At 49.4% G+C, this 21,179-nt stretch overlaps 1 protein-coding gene and 1 pseudogene across 5 annotated transcripts in view; both read right to left on the reverse strand.

The window, feature by feature from the left end:
- IL34 (interleukin 34) overlaps positions 1 to 21,179 on the reverse strand; it is a 60,706-nt gene that overhangs the window by 2,028 nt on the left and 37,499 nt on the right. For 3 of the 5 annotated variants that reach the window (XM_055551563.1, XM_055551566.1, XM_055551564.1), the window contains 4 exons: positions 9,271 to 9,673; positions 3,758 to 3,891; positions 2,935 to 3,012; positions 2,511 to 2,672 (listed from right to left, as the gene is read on the reverse strand). In XM_055551563.1, coding sequence (XP_055407538.1) covers positions 2,511 to 2,672; positions 2,935 to 3,012; positions 3,758 to 3,891; positions 9,271 to 9,298 — 402 coding nt within the window. In that variant the 5' untranslated portion in view covers positions 9,299 to 9,673. The remainder of the gene's footprint in view (positions 1 to 2,510; positions 2,673 to 2,934; positions 3,013 to 3,757; positions 3,892 to 9,270; positions 9,674 to 21,179) is intronic. The other 2 variants (XM_055551567.1, XM_055551568.1) reach the window with 2 other exon arrangements.
- LOC129630943 (dnaJ homolog subfamily C member 7-like) lies at positions 19,518 to 20,841 on the reverse strand (annotated as a pseudogene).

The following is a 21,179-nucleotide window of genomic DNA, read 5'->3' on the forward strand; positions in this document are numbered from 1 at the left end:
CCAGGAAGAGGAAGCAGGACCCGCAGGAGGGTCGGTCTTATCGTGAGGCCAAGGCAGGCCAACAGGGCTGGGTCTCCAGCTCCAAGCAGGTGGGCTCCTCTGAACCGCACTTGCTCTAAGGGGCCCGGTGTGGGGGCACGGGCACCGTGCTCAGGATGGAGCAGGGCCTGGAGCCGCAGGAGCAGACACGGAGCAGGGGGGCTGTGGGGCCTGAGCTGGGCAAGGCCCTTCCTCAGAGTGATGTGTGCTGGGTGGAGTTGTGTGCTCCTCTGCCCCACGTCCCCCTAAAAAAGCTGTGAAAAGGTGAAAAGTGTTGGTCGCTCAGTCTTGTCCAACTCTTTGCAACACCTTGAATTGTAGCCGCCAGTACCCTCTGTCCATGGGGCTCTCCAGGCAAGAATCCTGGAGTGGGTTGCCATACCCTTCTCCAGGGGATCTTCCCAACCCAGGGGTCGAAGCCGGGTCTCCCGTTTTAAAGGCAGATTCTTTACCACTGAGCCACAAGGGAAGCTGAACCAAGTCCTTATCCCTGGAGCCTGTGAATGTGAGGAAACAGGGTCTTTGCAGGTGTAAAGTCAGGGACCTCCAGATGAGATCCATTTGGGTTTAGGGTGGGCCCTAAATCCGATGACTGGGAGACAGGAGAAAGGACATGGGACACAGAGGGAAAGGCCGTGTGAAGACAGGCAGAGGCTGCAGTGACGTGCCACAAGCCCAGAACCAGAACCACCAGCTCCAGAAGCTGGAAGAGCTGGGAAGGAGCGTCCTTGGGAGCCTTTGGGGGAGCATGGCACTGATGCCCCCGTGATCTCAGACTTCTGCTCTCCAGAACCATGACAATAATTTTTGTTGTTTTAAGCCACTGTGTGTGCTAAATTGCCTCAGTGGCGTCCGACCCTGTGCGACCCCATGGACTGTAGCCCTCAAGTATCTCTGTCTATGGGACTCTCCAGGCAAGAACACTGGAGTGGGTTTCAATGCCCTCCTCTAGGGGATCTTCCTGACTCAGGGATCAAACCCACGTCTCTTATGTCTCCTGCATTGATAGTCAGGTTCTTTACCAGAAGTGCCACCTGGGAAGCCCCAAGCGACTGGCAGAGGGGAGGCGCAGGCTCGGATTTAAGTGGTCAGTTAGTAGTGATCTGTGACGGCAGTCCCAGAAAGCTAACATACAAAGGCTTAGAGAGAGCAGTGAGGGTGAGAGGAGAGCCAAGGGGCTCACCCTGGGAGGACCCACTGCCCCAGAGACGCGGGTCACCTGTTAGGGGCCCTCGGCCACCACCACTGAGAAAGGAGACATTAAAGCTGGCTCACTGTGAACAGCCCAGGTGGGCAGGGCCTCAGCCTACCCATGTCTCCTTCCCAGCCCCCAGAGCAGCTCCCTGGAGCTCCAGGAGCCAGAGACACTCCCGAGGAAAACTGAGAATGAAGCACAGTCCATTCCCCAGGTCAGCCCCCACCTACCCTGCCCACAGGCACAAGAGAGCCACCAAGGACACGGCCTAACCCTCTGGCCTCTGCCGGAAAACAGAGCCTCCACAAAGTTCCAGGCAGCTGCAAAAGCAGGCGCTGGCCCCACGCCCTGGGGTCAGCAGGAGCTCACAGTCGGCGCCCTGTCAGCTGTTCCTGCTGGGCAGCAGCTGGGGGCCTGGCAAGTGTTTACCGGGGTCCTAAGGAGGGCAAGTGGGGGTGTGGGGAGGGGATCCCACGGCACACACACAGCCTGCACAAACACAGTGATCTTGTCACCTTACTCCTCAGGCTTTTTGGAAGACATATACCCCAGGCCTCAGACCAACACTGCTGAACAGGCAGCAATCATGGACCTCTGTTATTATCATTCTTAATTAGTCTGTTTATATTAGGGTTCAGTCTTTCTGCTGTACATTAGTGGGCTCTGACAAGTGGAATTACAGCATCACGCAGAAGATTTCCATCACCCTAAGCCCCTGTGCTCCACCCACTTATCCTCCTGCCTTTCCCTTGTTCCTTAGATGCGAAAACAGTGAGGGGGGTCAATGACTCACCCAGGTTTGCAGAGCCTAAGAGGGTCTCAGTTGCATCACTTGCCCCCCAAAGCCCAGTCCATCACCCTGACCCCCACTTCTCCCGCACCCTCCAGGACAAGCCAGGACTTTCCACGCGTTTACCTCCTCCTTTGATCGCTTCTGGCCATGCACACACACAGGCACACACACACACACACACACACCCCCCCTGCCTGCCGCACCCCCACAGCGCTCACCTGCAGGCACACACACACACACACACATACACACACACACCGGCCCTGCCCGCCCACACCCCTGCAGCGCTCACCTGCAGGCACACACACACGCACGCACGCGCCAGCCCGCACCCCCGCAGCGCTCACCCACAGGCGCGCACACGCACACACACACACACTCACACGCACCCGCCCAGCCCCGCCTGTCCGCACCCCCACAGTGCTCACCCGCAGGCACACACACGCACACTCACACCCCCGCCCGCACCCCCGCAGTGCTCACCCCCAGGCCCTGCTTGACGTCCAGCAGTAGTGTGTGCACCTCCTCCAGGTACTTCCAGGATGGGTGGCCGTCGAGCAGCACCTCCTGCACCCACTCAGTAGCACTGAGACTCACCAGGACCCACAGATACCGCAGCTCCTGCTGGCTCACCCGGGCCCGCTGCTGCAGGAACAGAGAAACTACTGAAGCCCGGGAAAGGGGCCTCTGGGCCCTTACCCCTGCCCCCAGATCCAACATCCTCCCAGATTTGACCTGCACAGGGGGGAGACCACGGCAGCCCCCAGGGGTGGGGGGCAAGCTTGGGCCTGAGCCAAGGGTGGGCTTGCCTGAGGGGCCAGGAAAGCCTCCTGGTGCTTCCCAGGCAGGGCGCCCAGGGTGTCCCGGGAGGCAGGGGGCTCCCCACTCCAGAGGAGGGGATTCTCACCAGCCTGGTGACGTTGGCTGTTCGGAGCACCCCCTCATAAGGCACACTGACCCTGTAGTTGATGGGGAAATAGTGTTTCTAGGAAGATATAAGAACAAAGGATGAGGTCAGAGTCAGAAACGGCTCAGATTCCCCCAGCCTCCCAGAGGAATCTGATGCAGGGGAAGAACCCAGCACTGGCCCTTAAGGCAGAGGTCATAGCAGTACTCCTCCACAGAAAATATGTGCTTGGCCCCCGGCTGGGACAAAGACAGCTCTTTCCTCCGGGACACAGGAAAGGATAGGTCCTGACCAGGCCTAGTCTCAGGCCAAGATGTAGGATGAGAGGCTTACTACTCTGGGAAAACCATCTCCTTTGGGGGGTGAGGAAGATAACTTTAAAAGATTGCTCTGAAACTTATCATAGTGATGGTTTCATAACTTTGAGAATGCACTAAAAACCACTGAATGTACACTTAAGTACATAAATCGTGTGGTATGTGAATTATGTGTCAATATGTCTTCAAAGCTGTTAAAAAAAAGACCTATAGAGCCACATGCCACATGATTCACCCTAATAAAAGAATCAAACATTATAATTTCCAGGTCCTTATCACCCTTGTTAATAATACGTGTCTGGGATTCCCCCGAGGTTTCCTGCAATCCCTTCTCCCCTGGAGAGGGCCACGTGGAGGTGGGATCAAGGGTCAGATGAGAGGCGGGGAGGGTCTGCGGACGGCTGGCAGGAGCAGGGACAGGCAGTGCAGCCCGGGCCCAGGGTGTGTGCGAGGGGCCGGGGGCCAGGCAGGCTCGGGCAGAGGACACGGCGAGGGCCCGTGCGTACCATGTACTGAAGGCGGTTCCGGTACTGCAGCTTGTCCCGCAGGAAGCCAGTGATGGCGCACTCGTCGCTCCGGGTCAAGGGCCACGGCTCCAAGCCCTCATTTCCCAAGGCCATGCCGAGGAGGATCCCAAGATCTGCGGGCCGCACCCAGCAAGAACACGTGAGCACCTGCTGCTTCACACTGCTCCTGAGGGTGTGCCGTGAGCACGCGCCTCCCTTCCCGCAGCTGTGTGCAGAGCGAGCCCGCGCGTCCCTTCACGCAGCTGTGTGCAGAGCGAGCATGCGCCTCCCTTTACGAGGGGACATGTCTTCACAGGCCAGGGTGGGGGAGCTGGGCCCCCAGGAGGCCGTCCTAGCACTGGGAAGCCTTTTTCTGGGGCGGGGGCTCCAGGGCAACTCAGACAAGCACATGCGGTCCAGCGCAGCCAGTCCCACCTCGGCCTGGCAGAGCCCCCAGATCTACGCCCTGGGGTTGGTCACCAGCCTCCTGCCTACTCCTGCTCTGGGGGCAGGCACCCTCCTTTCCAGGGCAACCTCTGCCGTTTGTCTGGAGCCAAGGAGTTTTCCAAGCCTTTTGCTGCATTTTCCACGTAGAGACTCTGGAACTGTGGATTCTAGTCAGAACTCTTCCAGTGACTCCAGGGCGACCCGCGCCACTGTCTTCCCTGCTCTGTTTGACTCTGACATGCCTCTCAGGTGTTGGTACCGGCAGGTGTGTAGCGGCCCTTCTGGTGTGGTCCTTCTAGGATGCTGTCTGAGCCTCACTCAGGCTGTTTCTCTTTCCATACAAACAATCCGAACATTACCCGCCTTCACCACTGTGGGTCACTGTGACTTTAAAAACTGTGATTTCTGCATAACTGAACAGACTTAGAAAACGTATCTGAGAGAATTTGCAACAAATAAGAACAAGAGTTCAATGGATCAGAGCAGAAAGAACAAAATATGGATATGCAAGGGACATATCTGAAAATGAACCTCATTAATAAATTCACACTAAAACAATCAGATCCATGTTTCACCTACCAAATAGAAACTGAGTTTTTTTGTTGTTGTTGCTGTTGCTTTATTTTAATAGAACAAAATTATTAAAGTGCTGGTGAAGTAGTGAGGCAAATGCTCTCATCTTGTAAAGCACTTTGGCAGTTCTTGTTATTGATGGACTTTAAAATGTTCACATTTCAACCCACTAAACTTTAAAACTGTCCATACCTTTTGACCCATTAAACTCATCTCTAGGAATGAATGTGATAGGATGTGATCTAGGAATGATGTGATAGGAAATAAATGTGAAGGAAAACAAAAGAGAGACACAAAGACTTCCACCGCAGTATTATTTTATAATAGCGAACATCTATAAGCGCCCTGGATGTTCATTAATAATGAATGCAGTCAATAAAAATCACATTGTTAAAGAATACTTATGATATGCTTTCATGACAAGAAAAATACTTTTGATATGCTTAAGTGAAGTGAAGTGAAGTCGCTCAGTCGTGTCTGATTCTTTGTGACCCCATGGACTATAGCCCACCAGGCTCCTCCACCCATGGGATTCTCCAGGCAAGAATAGTGGAGTGGGTTGTCATTTCCTTCTCCAGGGGATCTTCCCAACCCAGGGATTGAATCCAGGTCTCCTGCATTGCAGGCAGACGCTTTAACCTCTGCTGCTGCTGCTGCTGCTAAGTCGCTTCAGTCTTGTCCGACTCTGTGCGACCCCATAGACGGCAGCCCACCAGGCTCCCCCATCCCTGGGATTCTCCAGGCAAGAACACTGGAGTGGGTTGCCATTTCCTTCTCCAGTGCATGAAAGCGAAAAGTGAAAGTGAAGTCGTTCAGTCGTCTCCGACTTTTAGCGACCCCATGGACTGCAGCCCACCAGGCTCCTCCATCCATGGGATTTTCCAGGCAAGAGTACTGGAGTGGGCTGCCATTGTCTTCTCGGCTTTAACCTCTGAGTGAAGTTTAAAAAAGCATGATGCAATACATTGAGTATAAAGCATTACTTGAATTCGTTAACTATATATGTGTGTGTGTGTGCGTTCATAGAAAAATGCAACAGAAAGAAATGCACCAAACCTCTATGGGATATTGTTATGTTCTTCTTTATATGTTGTAGGGTCTATTCTACAATTACTATCTATTATTGTTATAGTCAAAAGCAGTGCTTTTTCCTTTTCTTTCTTTCTTTCCCCCCAAATTAGCCAGGCAGGCTGAGTCACCTCTTGGTTGTAAGCAGGAATTACTGACCGGACTTTCCCCACTCACCTTCCTGGCACTTGGGAACACTTCTGTTCCTACACACTCCTGGGCCTGAGCTGCGGGCCTCACTGTCCGCCCCAGCCCCCTACCCCCCCCAACCCCCCACCTCCGCCTGCTCAATGCTGTGTCCCTGCCAGTCCAGGAACTCAGGTCTGCTCAAGCCTGTGCCCCTTATGGGCTGCAGCCCACCAGCCCTTCCCGTCGTAGAAGTCTGACCCCACGTTTTCCACAGACTTGCAAATTTGTAATCCATCTGGCACTTTCTGTCTCTCTCTCCCTTTCCATGTTCTTGTACCAATATTTAGACCAAGGAACAGACAAACCAGTGTTTCCGCTTGCTCCCTACCTTGTCTCTACATCATTTGCCCCCTCAGCTGGGCGCTCCTGCCTGTCAAGATCACTCCTGCCTTGGGGTTTTGGCCCACACACTGCCCCTGCCCTGGGCGTCCTCTCCCACTGTAAGCCCAAGACTCCTTCCCTCCCCAGGGTCTCCCCCGCCTGAACCAGCCTCTGTCTCTAGCACCATCTGTCCAATTCACTCACTGTCTTGAGCAGACAAGGCAGCTCCCAGTGTGTGGATGCTCAGTGCTCTGAACCCCAGCAAGGTCATGTTACTCAGCACTTTAGGAAACTGGGAGCAGGCATCTGGGTTTCCTGCCGCTGCTGCTGCTGCTAAGTCACTTCAGTCGTGTCCGACTCTGTGTGACCCCAGAGACGGCAGCCCAGTAGGCTCCCCTGTCCCCGGGATTCTCCAGGCAAGAACACTGGAGTGGGTTGCCATTTCCTTCTCCAATGCATGAAAGTGAAAAGTGAAAGTGAAGTCGCTCAGTCATGTCCGACTCTTCGCAACCCCATGGACTGCAGCCTACCAGGCTCCTCCGTCCATGGGATTTTCCAGGCAAGAGTACTGGAGTGGGGTGCCATTGCCTTCTCCTGCAGAAGCTGGTAAAGGCCCAGAGTGCCAGGCCCCACCCACAGTATCTGATTCAGCAGGTAGGCGGTGGGGTGGGGGGCAGAGAATCGACATTTCTAACAGATTCCGAAATCAAGCTGATGCTGCTGGTCTGGCAACTGTGCTTGACAGAAAGTGACAGGACACAGATTTGTGTCCTCGGGGCCACACTCTGGTTCACAGAGATGCCACATAAAAATCCAAATTTCTGTCTTTTCTTTCGTGTGTCTGTCCACACTGAATTTTCTTTCCAATGTGGCTGGCACCCCCTGGCTGCCCACTCCACCCCCAAGTGGCACACCCCTGCCCTCATCCGAGTCCCAGTCTGGAGCCTTCAGGGCCTGGTAATGAGGCATGCAGCAGGGACTTGCAGAGCCCCCATGCTTCCCAGACTGGCAGCTGTGGGTGCCCCCGGAAACCCTGCCCAGATGACCTGTCTTCTTCCAGACTTAGACTTCCTCCAACCCTGCAGCCCAACTACCATTTCCAATGTTAAGCTCCTTTCCTGCTGCCTCAGCTCTGAAAAACAGGGCAGCACACAGGTGAGCAGGCAGGGACAGCAGAGCCGCAGCCTCACTGCCTATCTGCCTTCCAAGAGCAGGGTCTCGGCAACTGTTGTTAAGAATCTCCAGGTGAACTCATCCTGAATTTAGGGTAGGCCCTAATACCCATGACTGTGTCTTTTTAGGACGAGGAAAGGACACAGAGACGTGTAGGGCAAGACCCTTCGCGTGGCCTCACAGAGCAGGGCAGCCTGGGGCAATGCAGGCACAAGCCAAGGAACACCAGGAGCCGCCAGAGGCTGCAAGAGGCAGCAAGGACCCTCCAGCAGAGCCTTCGGAGGGAGCAGAGCTCTGACAGCTTGATTTCAGACCTCTGACCTCCCAAACTGTGACAGAGTGCATTTCTGCTGTTTAGCCAAGTTTGCGGCAATTCTTTGGGGCAGCTGCTCCTTCTCCAGCACCCAGTCCCTCCTGAGCTCCTGATCCGCAGCCCCCCACCACAGCCAGGCCGCCACCCCTGCGCTCCGCCTCATGCACTGTGCCTATCTGCCAGGACTCTTCATTTTCACCTCCATCTTCAGAAGGGACCCTCATCACCTCCTGCCCGGAAGGCTGGAATAGAGACTCTCCCCAAAGCAGAGGGACTCCCAATCCCAGCCCCCACCCCAGACCATGCATCTTCCAGGGCTCCCTGCTATCTCATCAGTCAGTCGCCCTTCACCCTGGCTTCCACGGCCTCAGCCACCCGAGCCCAAACCGATGTCCAGCCTGGCCTCTCACTCCCCCTGCTGAGGTTTGCTCACGCTGTTCCCCCTCCCTGGAAGGAGCACTGTCCTCACCTCCCCAGATCTATGGATGCAGACCCACCCACCTCTGAGACCATTCCAAGTGGCACCTCACTCTGCTGTTTCTCCTGTTCCCCCTGCCCCTCACGACTTGGAAAATTCCAGAACACCAAGTCTGGGCCCTCCCACCCATTCTGAACATCCTGACCCTTTGCAGTGCCCTCCGCAAGGGCCGGGGAGGACCCAGCTCCTCAGCGCATCCCTCGGAGGATCAGACCCCAGACCTCATATAAACAGCGCAGGGTTCCCAGCACCTAACTCCATGCCAGGTATTAGAGACGCACGAGATAGCCCAGGTCCTTGTCACCATGGCAGTGCCTCTCCAGTGGGCATGTGGGTGGCACCAGAAAAAATATGTTGAATTTGAGTCAATTAAATTGAATCCTGGAGTCTGAAGGGAGCTTGGTCTGGCCTCCCACCAGCAGGCTCGAGAGGCTTCTAGATTCTTTTTCTTTTCTGTCCTTATTTCAACTATTTTTCTTTTTCCCAACAACACTGTTCTCTTCCTGCCTTTTGATGTAGCTCTTTACGGAGGGAGAGGCAGAGGGAACAGCCTGCACTCCTCTCATGTGTCTCGGGGGCCAAACAGTTTCATAAGCCCCCACCCAGGACTGGCCACCCCGAGGGAAGCCAGAAATCTCTCCACCGTACTTCCCAGCACCAGTGAGCCTGGGCAGGTGAGACCCTGCCTCCCACCCCCAGTGCCTGCCTTGTCCCCATGACCCACTGACTGTGCACACTCACTCCAAGGCTCACAGTCACCATGCCTGTCTGAGCTGGAGACAGGGCAGACAGCGTGGGAGTCCCTGAGGGTGCCTGCCATTAAGCTGGGAAGCATCTCAACTTCTCCCCAGGAAGAATGCCCTGGTTGCCGTGGTTACAGCAGAGCCCGGCTGTGGGCCAAGGCCTCCCCGGGCAGTCCCCACGGACCCCCCAGCCCTGCTGGGTACTCACAGCGCAGCCAGGCGAGTCCCTGGGGCATGGTGGTGCGCTGGGTCTTGCAGAGCACTGACGCGCGTCCCCAGAGGTATGTCTGCTCACAGAGGCCAGAGGAGGGCCTGCATGGCCCCGGTCAGCAGAGGGAGCCGGGAGTGAGGAAGGGCTGGCCTCGGGGGAGTGGCCGGGCGGGGCGGCAGGTGCCCCTGGCAGGGCTCCCCCTTATCTGCCTGACAGTGCAGGCGGCAGCCAGCGGGCGGCGGCCGTGGGCCCCATGGCAGCAAGACCTGGCCTGAGACGGCTGCCTCGGAGTCTTTCTTCAGAGCGGGAGGACAGAGTCCCCTGCAGGCCTCGGAATCTGTGGCTGGCTTGTGCTTTCTCTGATTTCTCCGTCTGCAGCTGCTCAGTGTGAAACCTGGCTCTGGAAAGAGAAAGGAGGAGAAAAACCGATTATGTAAGCGTGGTACTGCCACTCAGCCCCCGGCCACAGGCACGCAGAGCCTACCGTGCAGGCAGCAGCCACGGCCGGCTGGGCCCACAGGAAGGCCAGAGGCGCACCACTCGGACGCAGGACCACAGGGCATCCACAGGGCAGCCTCAGTCCAGGGGCGAGTTCAAAGGATACAGGCGGACAGCCCGGGGCCAAAACCAAAGCAGGACCAAGGAATGAATGGGCTGTGTGGGTTAAACCCGGGGAGCTTCCTGAGGGGAGATCATAGATAAACTAGATGAATGACTTGGACTGCAGGGAGATTTTTTTTTTTTTAAAGCAGATCATTCACCACTCTACTCACTTTCAGGCTTAGTTCCATTCTCACCTTCCAAATCTGCCTCCCCAAGTATGGAGTACCCAGTTAAATTTGAATTTCAGATAAATGATACAAATTTTTTTTTAGTATAATTATGTCATGAATGGGGCTTCTCTGTTAGCTCAACTGGTAAAGAATCCACCTGCAATGCAGGAGACCCTGGTTTGATTACTGGGTTGGGAAGATCCCCAGGAGGAGGGCATGGCAACCCACTCCAGTATTCTTGCCTGGAGAAGCCCCATGGACAGAGGGGCCTGGCGGGCTACAGTCCATCAGGTGGCAAAGAGTCAGACACAGCTGAAAGACTAAAGCACAGCACATCACATATGAATACTTTTTTTAGTATAAGTATATCCCATATATTGCACGGGACATACTTATGCTACAAAAATATTCACTGTTTATCTGAAATTCCAAATTAACTGGGAATCCTGTATCTTCATTTGCTAAATTTGGCAACCCTATTATAAAAATGCTGAGACTTTTTCTGAGTGTTCACTATCTGGTAGGCCCACAGCTAAGGCCTTTATAATCATTAAATCCTCACAACAACCTTTTGGGGCCATAAAACTTCATTTTATCAATGAGGAACTCAAACCCAGAAAGGTTAAGACACTTGTCCAAGGCCACACAGCTTGTAAGAAGAGCAACAGGAATTCAACTACAGCTGGCTAATGAGTTACAGCTGGGCATGGGGCTCGGGGCTTTCATACAGTCGCCATCATTTATCCCTCATCCGGCTCTGTGAGGCATGGGTTGTTGTACCCATTTTGCAGATGAGGAAACTGAGGCTCTAAGACGCTGAGTTGGCAAGTGACAGAGCCGGCTCTGAAATTCAGCCTCTGATTCAGTTCTGTTCCATTGTCTTGCTCTCTCCCTCTGGAATGGCCACAGGTGGTTGGCATGAGGGGAGAGTAGGTATGATCTGGGAGTCTTCTCCATTGTGACATCCACGGCTCCTCCACAGAATGATGGATGGGCCGACTCTTACCCGTGGTTTCCCAGGAGGCAGGCAGGGCCTCATGAGGGAACACAGGCGTCCACCCCTTGTGTGAGAGCGCCCCTGAACTTCCTCCTCCTGCGACCCACATTGGTAACCTTTCTGCTGCTACAGTATTACCACAAACACTGACCTGGCTGAAACTTTTTGTGGTCATTGTGTTTGCTTTATTTAGGTTTAATGAGGTAATAACTACCCATAGCAAAATTCACCTTTTCCTAGCATACAATTCTATGGATTTTGACAAATGCACAGAGCCACATAGCCACTACAATAATCAAGATGTAAAACACCTCCATCCACCCAGAACGTTCCCTCCTGCCAGCCTGCAGTCAACCAGTCCTCCCGCCCTGGCCCCAGGGTGGGAATGAACCACCCCTGCTCATTCGGCCAGCAGTTTTGTTTCCAGAACACCTTATAAATACAATCATAGAGCGCGGTCTTCTGTCCTTTCCCTTAGCAGACTGCCTTCTGGGGTTTAGCCAGGATGCTGCCTGTGTTGGTCATTTGTTCCTTTTCCTTGCTGAGTAGTACTCCACTATGTAGACTCTATTCACCAGTTGAAAGGCAGCTGGCTTGTTTCCAATTTTTGACGTGGACAGGTTTTGGTACAGATGGAACTTCCATTTCTGCAGGCCCGCGCTGTAACCTGGCGGTCCGGCAGCCCTTCAGATACCTCAGCCCTGAGTCCTGTGCACTGGGGCCTGGACAGCGCTTCCTGCTCCTGTCCTGCTCCCACCACCGGAACATCTGCGGATCCAGACCTCCTACATGCACCCCATCCAACGCCCCAAAACTCTCCCGGCCAGCTCCTCACTAAGTATCTCTCAGAAAGACTTCTTCCATGCACCCTGGGCCATCAGGCTGGGATGGAGAAGCTGAGAAAGTGAGAGAAGGGGTCATGGTCACCTTCAGGCCACACCACAGAGCCCTGACCCTGGGTGCCACCCACGGAAATGGGAGAGACATGTGGAAGCCAAGGAAGGTGCAAAGCGGGGGCTGCCTGATGACACAGAAGCCGGACCCTTCTCTGGGAGGGGGAGGGCGGCGCGGAGGAAATCACCTAAGAGAGTAGCCTTGCTGAACCCTGGGAAAGTTCAGGGGTGTCTGTCTGTCCGTCTGCCTCTCTCTGGTGAGGAAGCAGGCAGGGGGAGTTGAGAATCGCCTCTGCCTCCCCAGACCCACTCTACCCAGGGGCTTAAAACAGTCCTATGGAACCTGGTGCAGAGAGAACTTGGACAAGAAAGCAAAAGCTGGAGTATTATTTTACATAGTTCAATAACAAATAACATTTTCAAATTGGAGAAGGAAATGGCAACCCACTCCAGTGTCCTTGCCTGGAGAATCCCAGGGACGGGGGAGCCTGATGGGCTGCCGTCTATGGGGTCGCACAGAGTCGGACACAACTGAAGCAACTTAGCAGTAGCAGCATTTTCAAAGTCACAGTAGCAAGTCAAAAGTGAATGCTAATTTAACAGAACCATGACTTATGGATCGTGGAAGGACAAAGGGCTGGGGGAGGGTGCGTATGTGTGGGGAGGGGAGGGAGGCAGTGACAGGCAGCCACACGTTCACTGAGGGGGAAGTCAACAGATAGTGCCTCAGACAGAGGAGCAAGATGAGCATGTGAAAGTGAAAGGCGCTCAGTCATGTCCGACTCTTACAGTCCGTGGAATTCTCCAGGCCAGAATCCTGGAGTGGGTAGTCTGTCCTTTCTCCATATGTGTAACTGAATCACTTTGCTGTGTACCTGAGAGTAATACAACATTGTAAATCAACTGTACTTCAATTTAAAAGCAGAACAAGATATGAATGGGGGTGCGTGTGAAAAATTAGGGCCACTTTTGCAGCAAGTCTATTACACCAACACAGAGCATCCTTCTTCCCAAAGAGGCCAGGCCTGACCTAAGACCCAGGGCATGGAGCACTGGACCACCTGCCACATCTCTGTAGGCAGGGCAGGGCCACAAGTGCCTCAGAGACATGCCATGCAACCCCCTCATCTAGATATGAAGAAACAGGGCTGGTGCAGGGAGCTGTCCCAAGACTAATACCCAGCCCCACCTCCTCCTGTGAATCAAGCCACTTTGCCCTTTGAGAATGTGGGGAGGGACATTACAGCAACTAGCAGTCCTGAGCAGTGAGTCACACATGCTCAATTTAAGGAGGAAGAAGAAAAACATGACTGAGTTTAGGCCACAGGGGGGAAAAAAAAAAGATAAACAAAAGCAGAAATAGGAATGATTTTCTTCTGTTAGCCCAGGGTTTATATTTCTGAATAATATTTCATCCACCACCTCTGTTCTATCCATAGAGTAAGGGTTCTAGAACCAGGGCGCATGAATTACACAGGATCCACTCTTGGCCACATCTGAGTAGTCAGTGCCATCCAGAGATGTGGGCTGAGTCAGACCCTGCCTGGCCCCTTGTCTCCCATTCCCTGTTCAGTAACTACAAGTCCCATCTGCAAGGGAGGCTCTATTTCTACCTGCTTTGGTCTGGGCTGGGCCAGGTGACTTGCTCTGATCAGTGGGATGTGCCTGGGCTTCAGGCTTGTCCTCTCTTGCTGCTCGGAGGGGTTCACATCATGTAAACAATTACAGGTTAGCTTCCTACAGGGGGCCCCAGGCATCTGAATGAGACCATCCTAAACTAGTCCATCTGGCCCCAGTCAAGTCAGCCCAGAATAGTAGCCACCCCACAGAATCGTGAGAAATAGTCAATGTTTGTTTATTTTCAACCACTAAGCTTGGGGGTAGTTTGTTACACAACAAAAGACAATTGATAAAGTCTGGAAGTGCATCATCTCTGCAAATGTTCTGTAAAAACCCCATCAAGTCGAATCCAAAGCGTCTTCTGGGAGTGGTTCCCGTGGTTCCTCTCCTCTGAATGAACCCAGAAGGCTGTGCTTTCACTGCCCTAGGGCCCAGCTCAGAATCTTCTATTGGAAGATGAATCTCTGGAATTCTGTACTAATCAATACTTTTGTCCCTGTGCTATATTTGATGTAGTTTTTGAAACAGTATTACAGCTTTGTTAAACAAACCAAACAAGGTAGAATAGAATAGTATAATGGACCCTCATACAGCCATTGTGAAAGTCGCTCAGTCATGTCTGACTCTTTGAGACTCCGTGGACTGTAGCCTGCCAGGCTCCTCTGTCCATGGAATTCTCCAGGCCAGAATACTGGAGTGGGTAGCCGTTCCCTTCTCCAGGGGATCTTCCCAACTCAGGAATCAAACTCAGGCCTCCCGCATTGCAGGAGGCTTCTTTACCAACTGAGCCACCAGGGAAGCCCCATATAGCCATTATTCAGCTTCTAAAATTATCAATACTCTGTCATTCCCATTTTACCCATCCTCTAAATTTTGCCCTAGAGTATTTTAAAACAAATCCCAGACATGCCATTTTACCAGTATGTTAAGATTAAAAAAAATTACTATTATTGCACATTTCCAAACCAATAATCTCTTATACTGGGCTTCCCAGGTGATGCTACTGATAAAGAACCTGGCTGCCAGTGCTGGAAACATGAGAGACACAGGTTTGATCCCTGAATCAGGAAGATCCCCTGGAGGAGGGCATGCAACCAACTCCAATATTCTTGCCTGCAGAATCCCATGGACAGAGGAGCCTGATGGGCTACAGTCCATCAGGTGACAAAGAGTCAGACACAACTGAAGCTACTTATCATGCATGCACAATCCCTTACCATCTAACACAGAATCCATGTTCAAGTAAATGCACACGTATAAACCCCACAGTTAATTTACTACAAAGGTGCAAAGAACATACAATAGAGAAAGGATAGTCTCTTCAATAAATGGAGCTGAGGGGACTACCCTGGTGATCCAGTGGTCAGGAATCTGTCCTGCAATGCAGGAGACTCGAGTTTGATCCCTGGTCGGGGAACTAAGCTCCCACATGCGGCAACTAAGCCTGAGTGCCACAATGAAAGATCCCACATGCCGCAACTAAGACCCAACGCAGCCAAATAAATAAATTTTTTTAAAAGAAATAAATAAATGGAGCTGGGAAAACTGGACAGCCACATGCAAAAAAAAAAAAAAAAAAGAGAGAGAGAGAGAGAAACTACACTACTATTTCACAGCATTCACAAAAGTCAGCCCAAAATGGATTAAAGATTTGAATGTAAGACCTGAAACCATAAAACTCCTAGAATAAACTATAAGTAGTATATATATATATTTTAATCTATTTATTTATTTGGTGCATCAGATCTCAGTTGTGGCACATGGGCTGTCACTGCAGCAGGCTGGATCTTTTGTTACAGCGGGCTCAGTAGGTGCAGTGAGCAGACTTAGCTGCCCCATGGCAGGCGGGATCTTAGCTCCCTGACCAGGGTTGAACCTGAGTCTCCTACACTGGAACTCAGATTCTTAACCACTGTACCACCAGGTAAGTCCTGTCAGTATACCCTTTGAAAACAGTCTTCACAATATCTTCTAGATATGTCTCCCCAGGCAAGGGAAATAAAAGCAAAAAATAAACAAATGGCACTGTGCCAAACTAAAAAGCTTCCATACAGCAAATGAAACCACCAACAAAATAAAAAGACAACTTGCCTAATAGGAGAAGATATTTGTAAATTGCATATCCACTAAGGGGTTAATATTTATTACACAGAATGCATATGACTGAACAACAGTTAAACAACCTGATTAAAAACTAGGCAGAGGATGGGACCTCCCTGGCTGCTCAGTCATTAGGACTCTGTACTCCCGTTGCATGGGGAGTGGGGTTGTCCCCTAGTAGGATGGGACCTCCCTGGCTGCTCAGTCATTAGGGCTCTGTACTCCCATTGCATGGGGAGTAGGGTTGTTCCCTAGTAGGATGGGACCTCCCTGGCTGCTCAGTCATTAGGGCTGTGTACTCCCATTGCATAGGGAGTTGGGTTATCTCCTAGTAGGGGGACAAAAACTCTGCATGCTGCCCAGTGCAGCCAGAATTAAAAAAAAAAAATGGGCAGAGGAGCTGAATAGACATTTTTTCAAGGAAGACATACAGATGGCCAACAGACACATGAAAAGATATCAAAACCACAGTAAGATACCATCTCACACCTGTCAGAACTGCTATCATCAAGTAGGCAAGAAATAACAAGCCTTGGGGAGGTTGTGGAAAAAACCCCTCATATACTGTTAATGGAATTGTAAAGTAGTGCAGCCAGTATGGGAAACAGTAGAGACGTTTCTCAAAATACTAAGAACAGAACTACCACATGACCTAACTATTTCACTTCTGGGTATTTATCCAAAGAATATGAAAACATTACTTTGAAAAGATACATACACCCCTATGTCCATCACACCATTATTTTAAATAGCCAAGATACAGAAATAACCTAAGTGACTATCCATGGATGAATGGATAAAGAAAATGTGGTGTGTGTGTGTGTGTATATATATATATATATATATATATATATATATATATAATGGAATACTACTCAGCCATTAAATCTTGGGGAATTCCCTGGTAGTCCAGTCGTTGGGATTCTGTGCTTCCAATGCAGGGGACATGGGTTCAATCTCTGGTCAGGGAACTAAGATTCTGCAAGCCTGAAAACACAGCCAAAAAATTAAAAAAATAAAATCTTGTCATCGTGACAACATAAATGCACCTTCAGGGCATCATGCTAAATGAAATAAGTCAAAGAAATATACTATATGATTTTGCTCACGTTGAATTTAAAAAACAAGTGGAGAAACAAAAACAAACAAAACCAAACATGTAGATACAGAAAACAGAGTAGTGGTTACCAGAGGGGAGAGGGCGAGAAGGGCAAAATGAGTGACCTATGGTGTAACTGTATGGCTGGTAACTGGTGATGGAGTGAAACTCAATTTTTGGTGGTGAGCAGGCTGTGGTGTCTATAGAAGTAGAAATATAATGTTGCACACATGAAACATATACTCATATGTCAATGTTACTGCAATAAAAAGATCAATTTAAAAAAAGAATCCATATTCAATTTTCCTTAGCTATTTAAAAAATGTCTTTTTAAAAGTTGTTTTATAACACTGAAACATGTATATTGCCATATGTAAAATAGAAAGCCAGCGAGACTTTGCTGTATGACACAGGGAGCTCAAATCCGATGCTCTGTGACCACCTAGACGGGTGGGATATAGGTACACCTACACCTGATTCATGCTGATATATGGCAGAAACTAACACAATGTTGTAAAGCAATTATCCTACAATTCAAAATTAAAACCTTTAAAAGGTTGCTTTGTTCATGTGAATGTATGGCAAAACCCACCACAATATTGTAAAGTAATTAGCCTCCAATTAGAATACATTTTTTTAAAAGTTGCTTTGTTTGAATCAAGAGCCCGGTATTTTGGCCCACTGACTGATGTGTCTCTACGTCTTTTTCCTTTCTTTTTTTTAAAAAAATATTAAGATATATCTCCTTGTAGTCTGCAAGGAGTCCAACCAGTCACTCCTAAAGGAAATCAGTTCTGAATATTCATTGGAAGGACTGATGCTGAAGCTGAAGCTCCAATACTTTGACCACCTGGTGAGAAGAACTGATTCAGTGGAAAAGACCCTGATGCTGGGAAAGACTGAAGGCAAGAGGAGAAGGGGACGACAGGATGAGATGGTTGGGTGGCATCACGGACTCACTGGACACGAATTTGAGTAAGCTCCTGGAGTTGGTGGATTTGCATATTCTGGACATTTCATGCAAATAAAATCTTATGTGATCCTCTGTGACCAGCTTCCTTCACTTAGCATATTTTCAGGGTTCATTAATCTTGTAAACCGAATGTTTGTGTCCCTCTCCCCCGCAAATTCCTATGTTGATGCTCTAACCCCCATTGTGATGGTATTTGGAAATGCATCTTAGTGAGATAATCAGGGTTGGATGAGATCATGAAGGTGGGGCCCTCATGATAGGATTAGTGCCCTGAAAAGAAACCAGAGAGCTTGCTCTCTCTCTCTCTCCATGAACCCATAAAGAGGCAGTCACATGAGCACACATCCAGAAGGTGGCTGTCTGCAACCCAAAGGGAGAGTCCTCACCAGAAACCAACCATGCCGGTACCCTAATCTTGGACTTCAACCCCCAGAACTGTGAGAAAATAAATTTCTGTTATTTAAGCCACCCAGTCTATGGTATTTTATTATGGCAGCCTGAGTAGGCTAAGACAGTACTTTAAATCATTTTTTTTAAATAAGGGTAAAACATTTTATTCTCTTAAATGTTTAATAAATTTAAATAGTAAAACAAAAATTCACATGCAGTCTCCCTGTTTACTCTCTGCCTCCCTCCTCAGATGGTAAAGCATCTGCCTACAATGCGGGAGACCTGGGTTTGATCCCTGGGTCAGGAATATCCCTTGGAGAAGGAAATGGCAATCCACTCCACTACTCTTGCCTGGGAAATCCCATGGACAGAGGAGCCTGGTAGGCTACAGTCCATGGGGTCGCAAAGAGTCAGACCCGACTCTTTGAAAGGGAGCAACTTCACTTTTCCCTCCCCTACCTGCAGTGCTTAGTCTGGCTCCCTTTCTGTCACCCTTCTCACACAGGCACAGGGTATCCAACTAAGAAAACAAACTATGCTAAGTACATGGAGACATGATGAAGGAAGGAGGTGACCTATGTCCACATTCCAGGTAAAACTGGGAAAGCCTGCATTTTCTGGGTCCCAAACAGTTTCATTAGTCAAACTGAAAAAAAAAAAAAAAATCCCTGGACCAGAAGTTTCAAAGCTCCCAGGACCACCAAAGAATGCCTTGAACTCCCAAACTCCGAATTTATACCCCCCACCCTCTTTAGGTAACCATGTTTGTTTTCTATGTTTGTGAGTCTGTTTCTACTTCGTAAATAAGTTCATTCATATCATATTTTAGATTCCACATATATGTGATATCATATGGTATTTGTCTTTCTCTTTCTGATTTACTTCATTTAGTATGATAATCTTTAGGTCCATCCAGTTGCTGAAGATAGTATTATTTCATTTTTATGGCTGAGTAGTATTCCATTATAGATCATTTTATATATCATTCCATTGTATACATATATATATATATATATATATATATAAAACTAAAGTTCACAAGCAATCTCCCTGTTCACTCTATGTCTTCCTCCCCTACCTGCAGTCTTTAGTCTATATGTGATATATCTTCTTTCCCCATTCATCCGTCAATGGACATTCAGGCTGCTTTCATGCTTTGGCTATTGTAAACAGTGCTGCTATGAACACTGGGGGGTGCATGTATCTTTTTGAATTAGAGTTTTCTCTGGGTATGTGCCCAGGAGTGGGATTGCTGGATCATATGATAGTTCTATTTTTAGTTCTTTTTTTCCTTCTTAAAAATTCTATTTATTTATTTATGGCTGTGCTGGGTCTTCATTGCTGCAAGCAGGCTTTCTCTAGTTGTGGCGAGTGGGGGCTACTCTCCAGCTGCAGTGCACGGAGGCTTCTCCTGTGGTGGAACATGGGTTCTAGGCTCATGGGCTCAGTAGTTGTAGCTCACAGACTCCAGCTCAGACTCATAGTTGTGGTGCACGGGGATCTTCCCAGGCCAGGGGTAGAACCTGTGTCCCCTGAATTGGCAGGTGGATTCTTAACCAGTGCACCACCAACCAAGTCCCCATTTTCAGTTTTTTGAGGAATCTCTACACTGTTTTTCTAGCGGGTACACCAATTTACATTCTCACCAACTGTGTAGGAGGGTTCCCTTTTTTCTACACTCTTTTCAACATCTGTTATTCATAGACTTTTTAATGATGACTATTCTGACAGGTGTCAAGTGATACCTCATTGCAGTTTTGATCTACATTTCTCTAATAATTAGTGATGTTAAGCATCTTTACATATGTCTATTGTCCATCTGTATATCTTATTTGGAGAAATGTCTATGTAGGTCTTTTGCCCATTTTTTGATTGGGTTTTTTGGTTGTTGTTTTTTTTAGCTGTATGAACTATTTGTATGTTTTTGGACATTTGTTGCTTTGAACATGTTATGTTTATAACATGTTATGTTATGTTTTTATATTTTTGGATCTATCCCCAGAGTTTCTCTGCACAGTTCATGTGCTAGTTTGTAGTTTCCTTCTTTAAATGTTGTATTCCCATCCTTTTTCATGTGTGCTCTTTGGCATTTCTACAGACAATGCAGGTCTCCTCATGGTCAGGAGCCATCCTGAGAGGCTGTACAAAAAACCAAACCACCTCAATACAACCTTCATAATAAAGGCAAAGACCTCATACATACAGAGCAGCTGCAAAGGTGGGATCCATTTGCAAAATGTTACTTGTCACATACTGGGCTTCTGGATAACCACTCAGACTGCTAAATATTCTTTGATGATTCTGAAGCAGTGGCAGGCAGGGGCAAATTCTAGGGCACAGTCCATACAGGAAACAAACTTCCAAAAATCCCGATTCTCAAAATCTGTTCCTGCTGTTTTCTCATATTCTGTGACTGCATTAGCAATCCTGAACTTCTATTGTGCCTGAGCATATTCATAGTCAAGTTCTAGTGCTCGCCAGAAACCGCAAGGTGCCACCAAGGCATTCCCTAGAGATAGGTGGTATTTGCCCTCTCATAGAAGTCCCTGGGCGGAACTGTCATACAACCTCACTCACTGCTGTTCATCTCCAAGAGCTTTCTGGAACCCTTTGATCATCATCTAGATGACTGCCCAACTCCCATATCAGCTAGCCTTTTTAAGGAAACATATCTATGTATAATAGCTATAAGCATCACTGTAATCTTTCTTGACATGGTATGCACCTCCTTGCTCCTTGAAAGACTCTGCTTCCCTCTTAGTTTCTTTGTGGTTGAACAGTTCTGGCTCATTCACTGCTCTTCCCACATCGCACTCAGTAGTGGTCACCATCTTACCACCAGGACCAGTAACTTCATTCCTTTTTGTTGTCATATAATATTCCAAAATGTATTGATAAACCACATCTTCTTTATCCATTCATCAGTTGATGGATATTTCGGTTGTTTTCTTTTTTTTTTTTTTTACTTCTATGAGTTATACTGCTATGAATACTTGTGTACAAGTTTTTGTGTTGGTGTATGTTTTCAGTTCTCCTGGGTATATTTGTAGGAATGTAGTTG

This window comes from Bubalus kerabau, chromosome 17 (genome assembly GCF_029407905.1).
Source record: "Bubalus kerabau isolate K-KA32 ecotype Philippines breed swamp buffalo chromosome 17, PCC_UOA_SB_1v2, whole genome shotgun sequence".
Classification (NCBI taxonomy): Eukaryota; Metazoa; Chordata; class Mammalia; order Artiodactyla; family Bovidae; genus Bubalus; species Bubalus kerabau.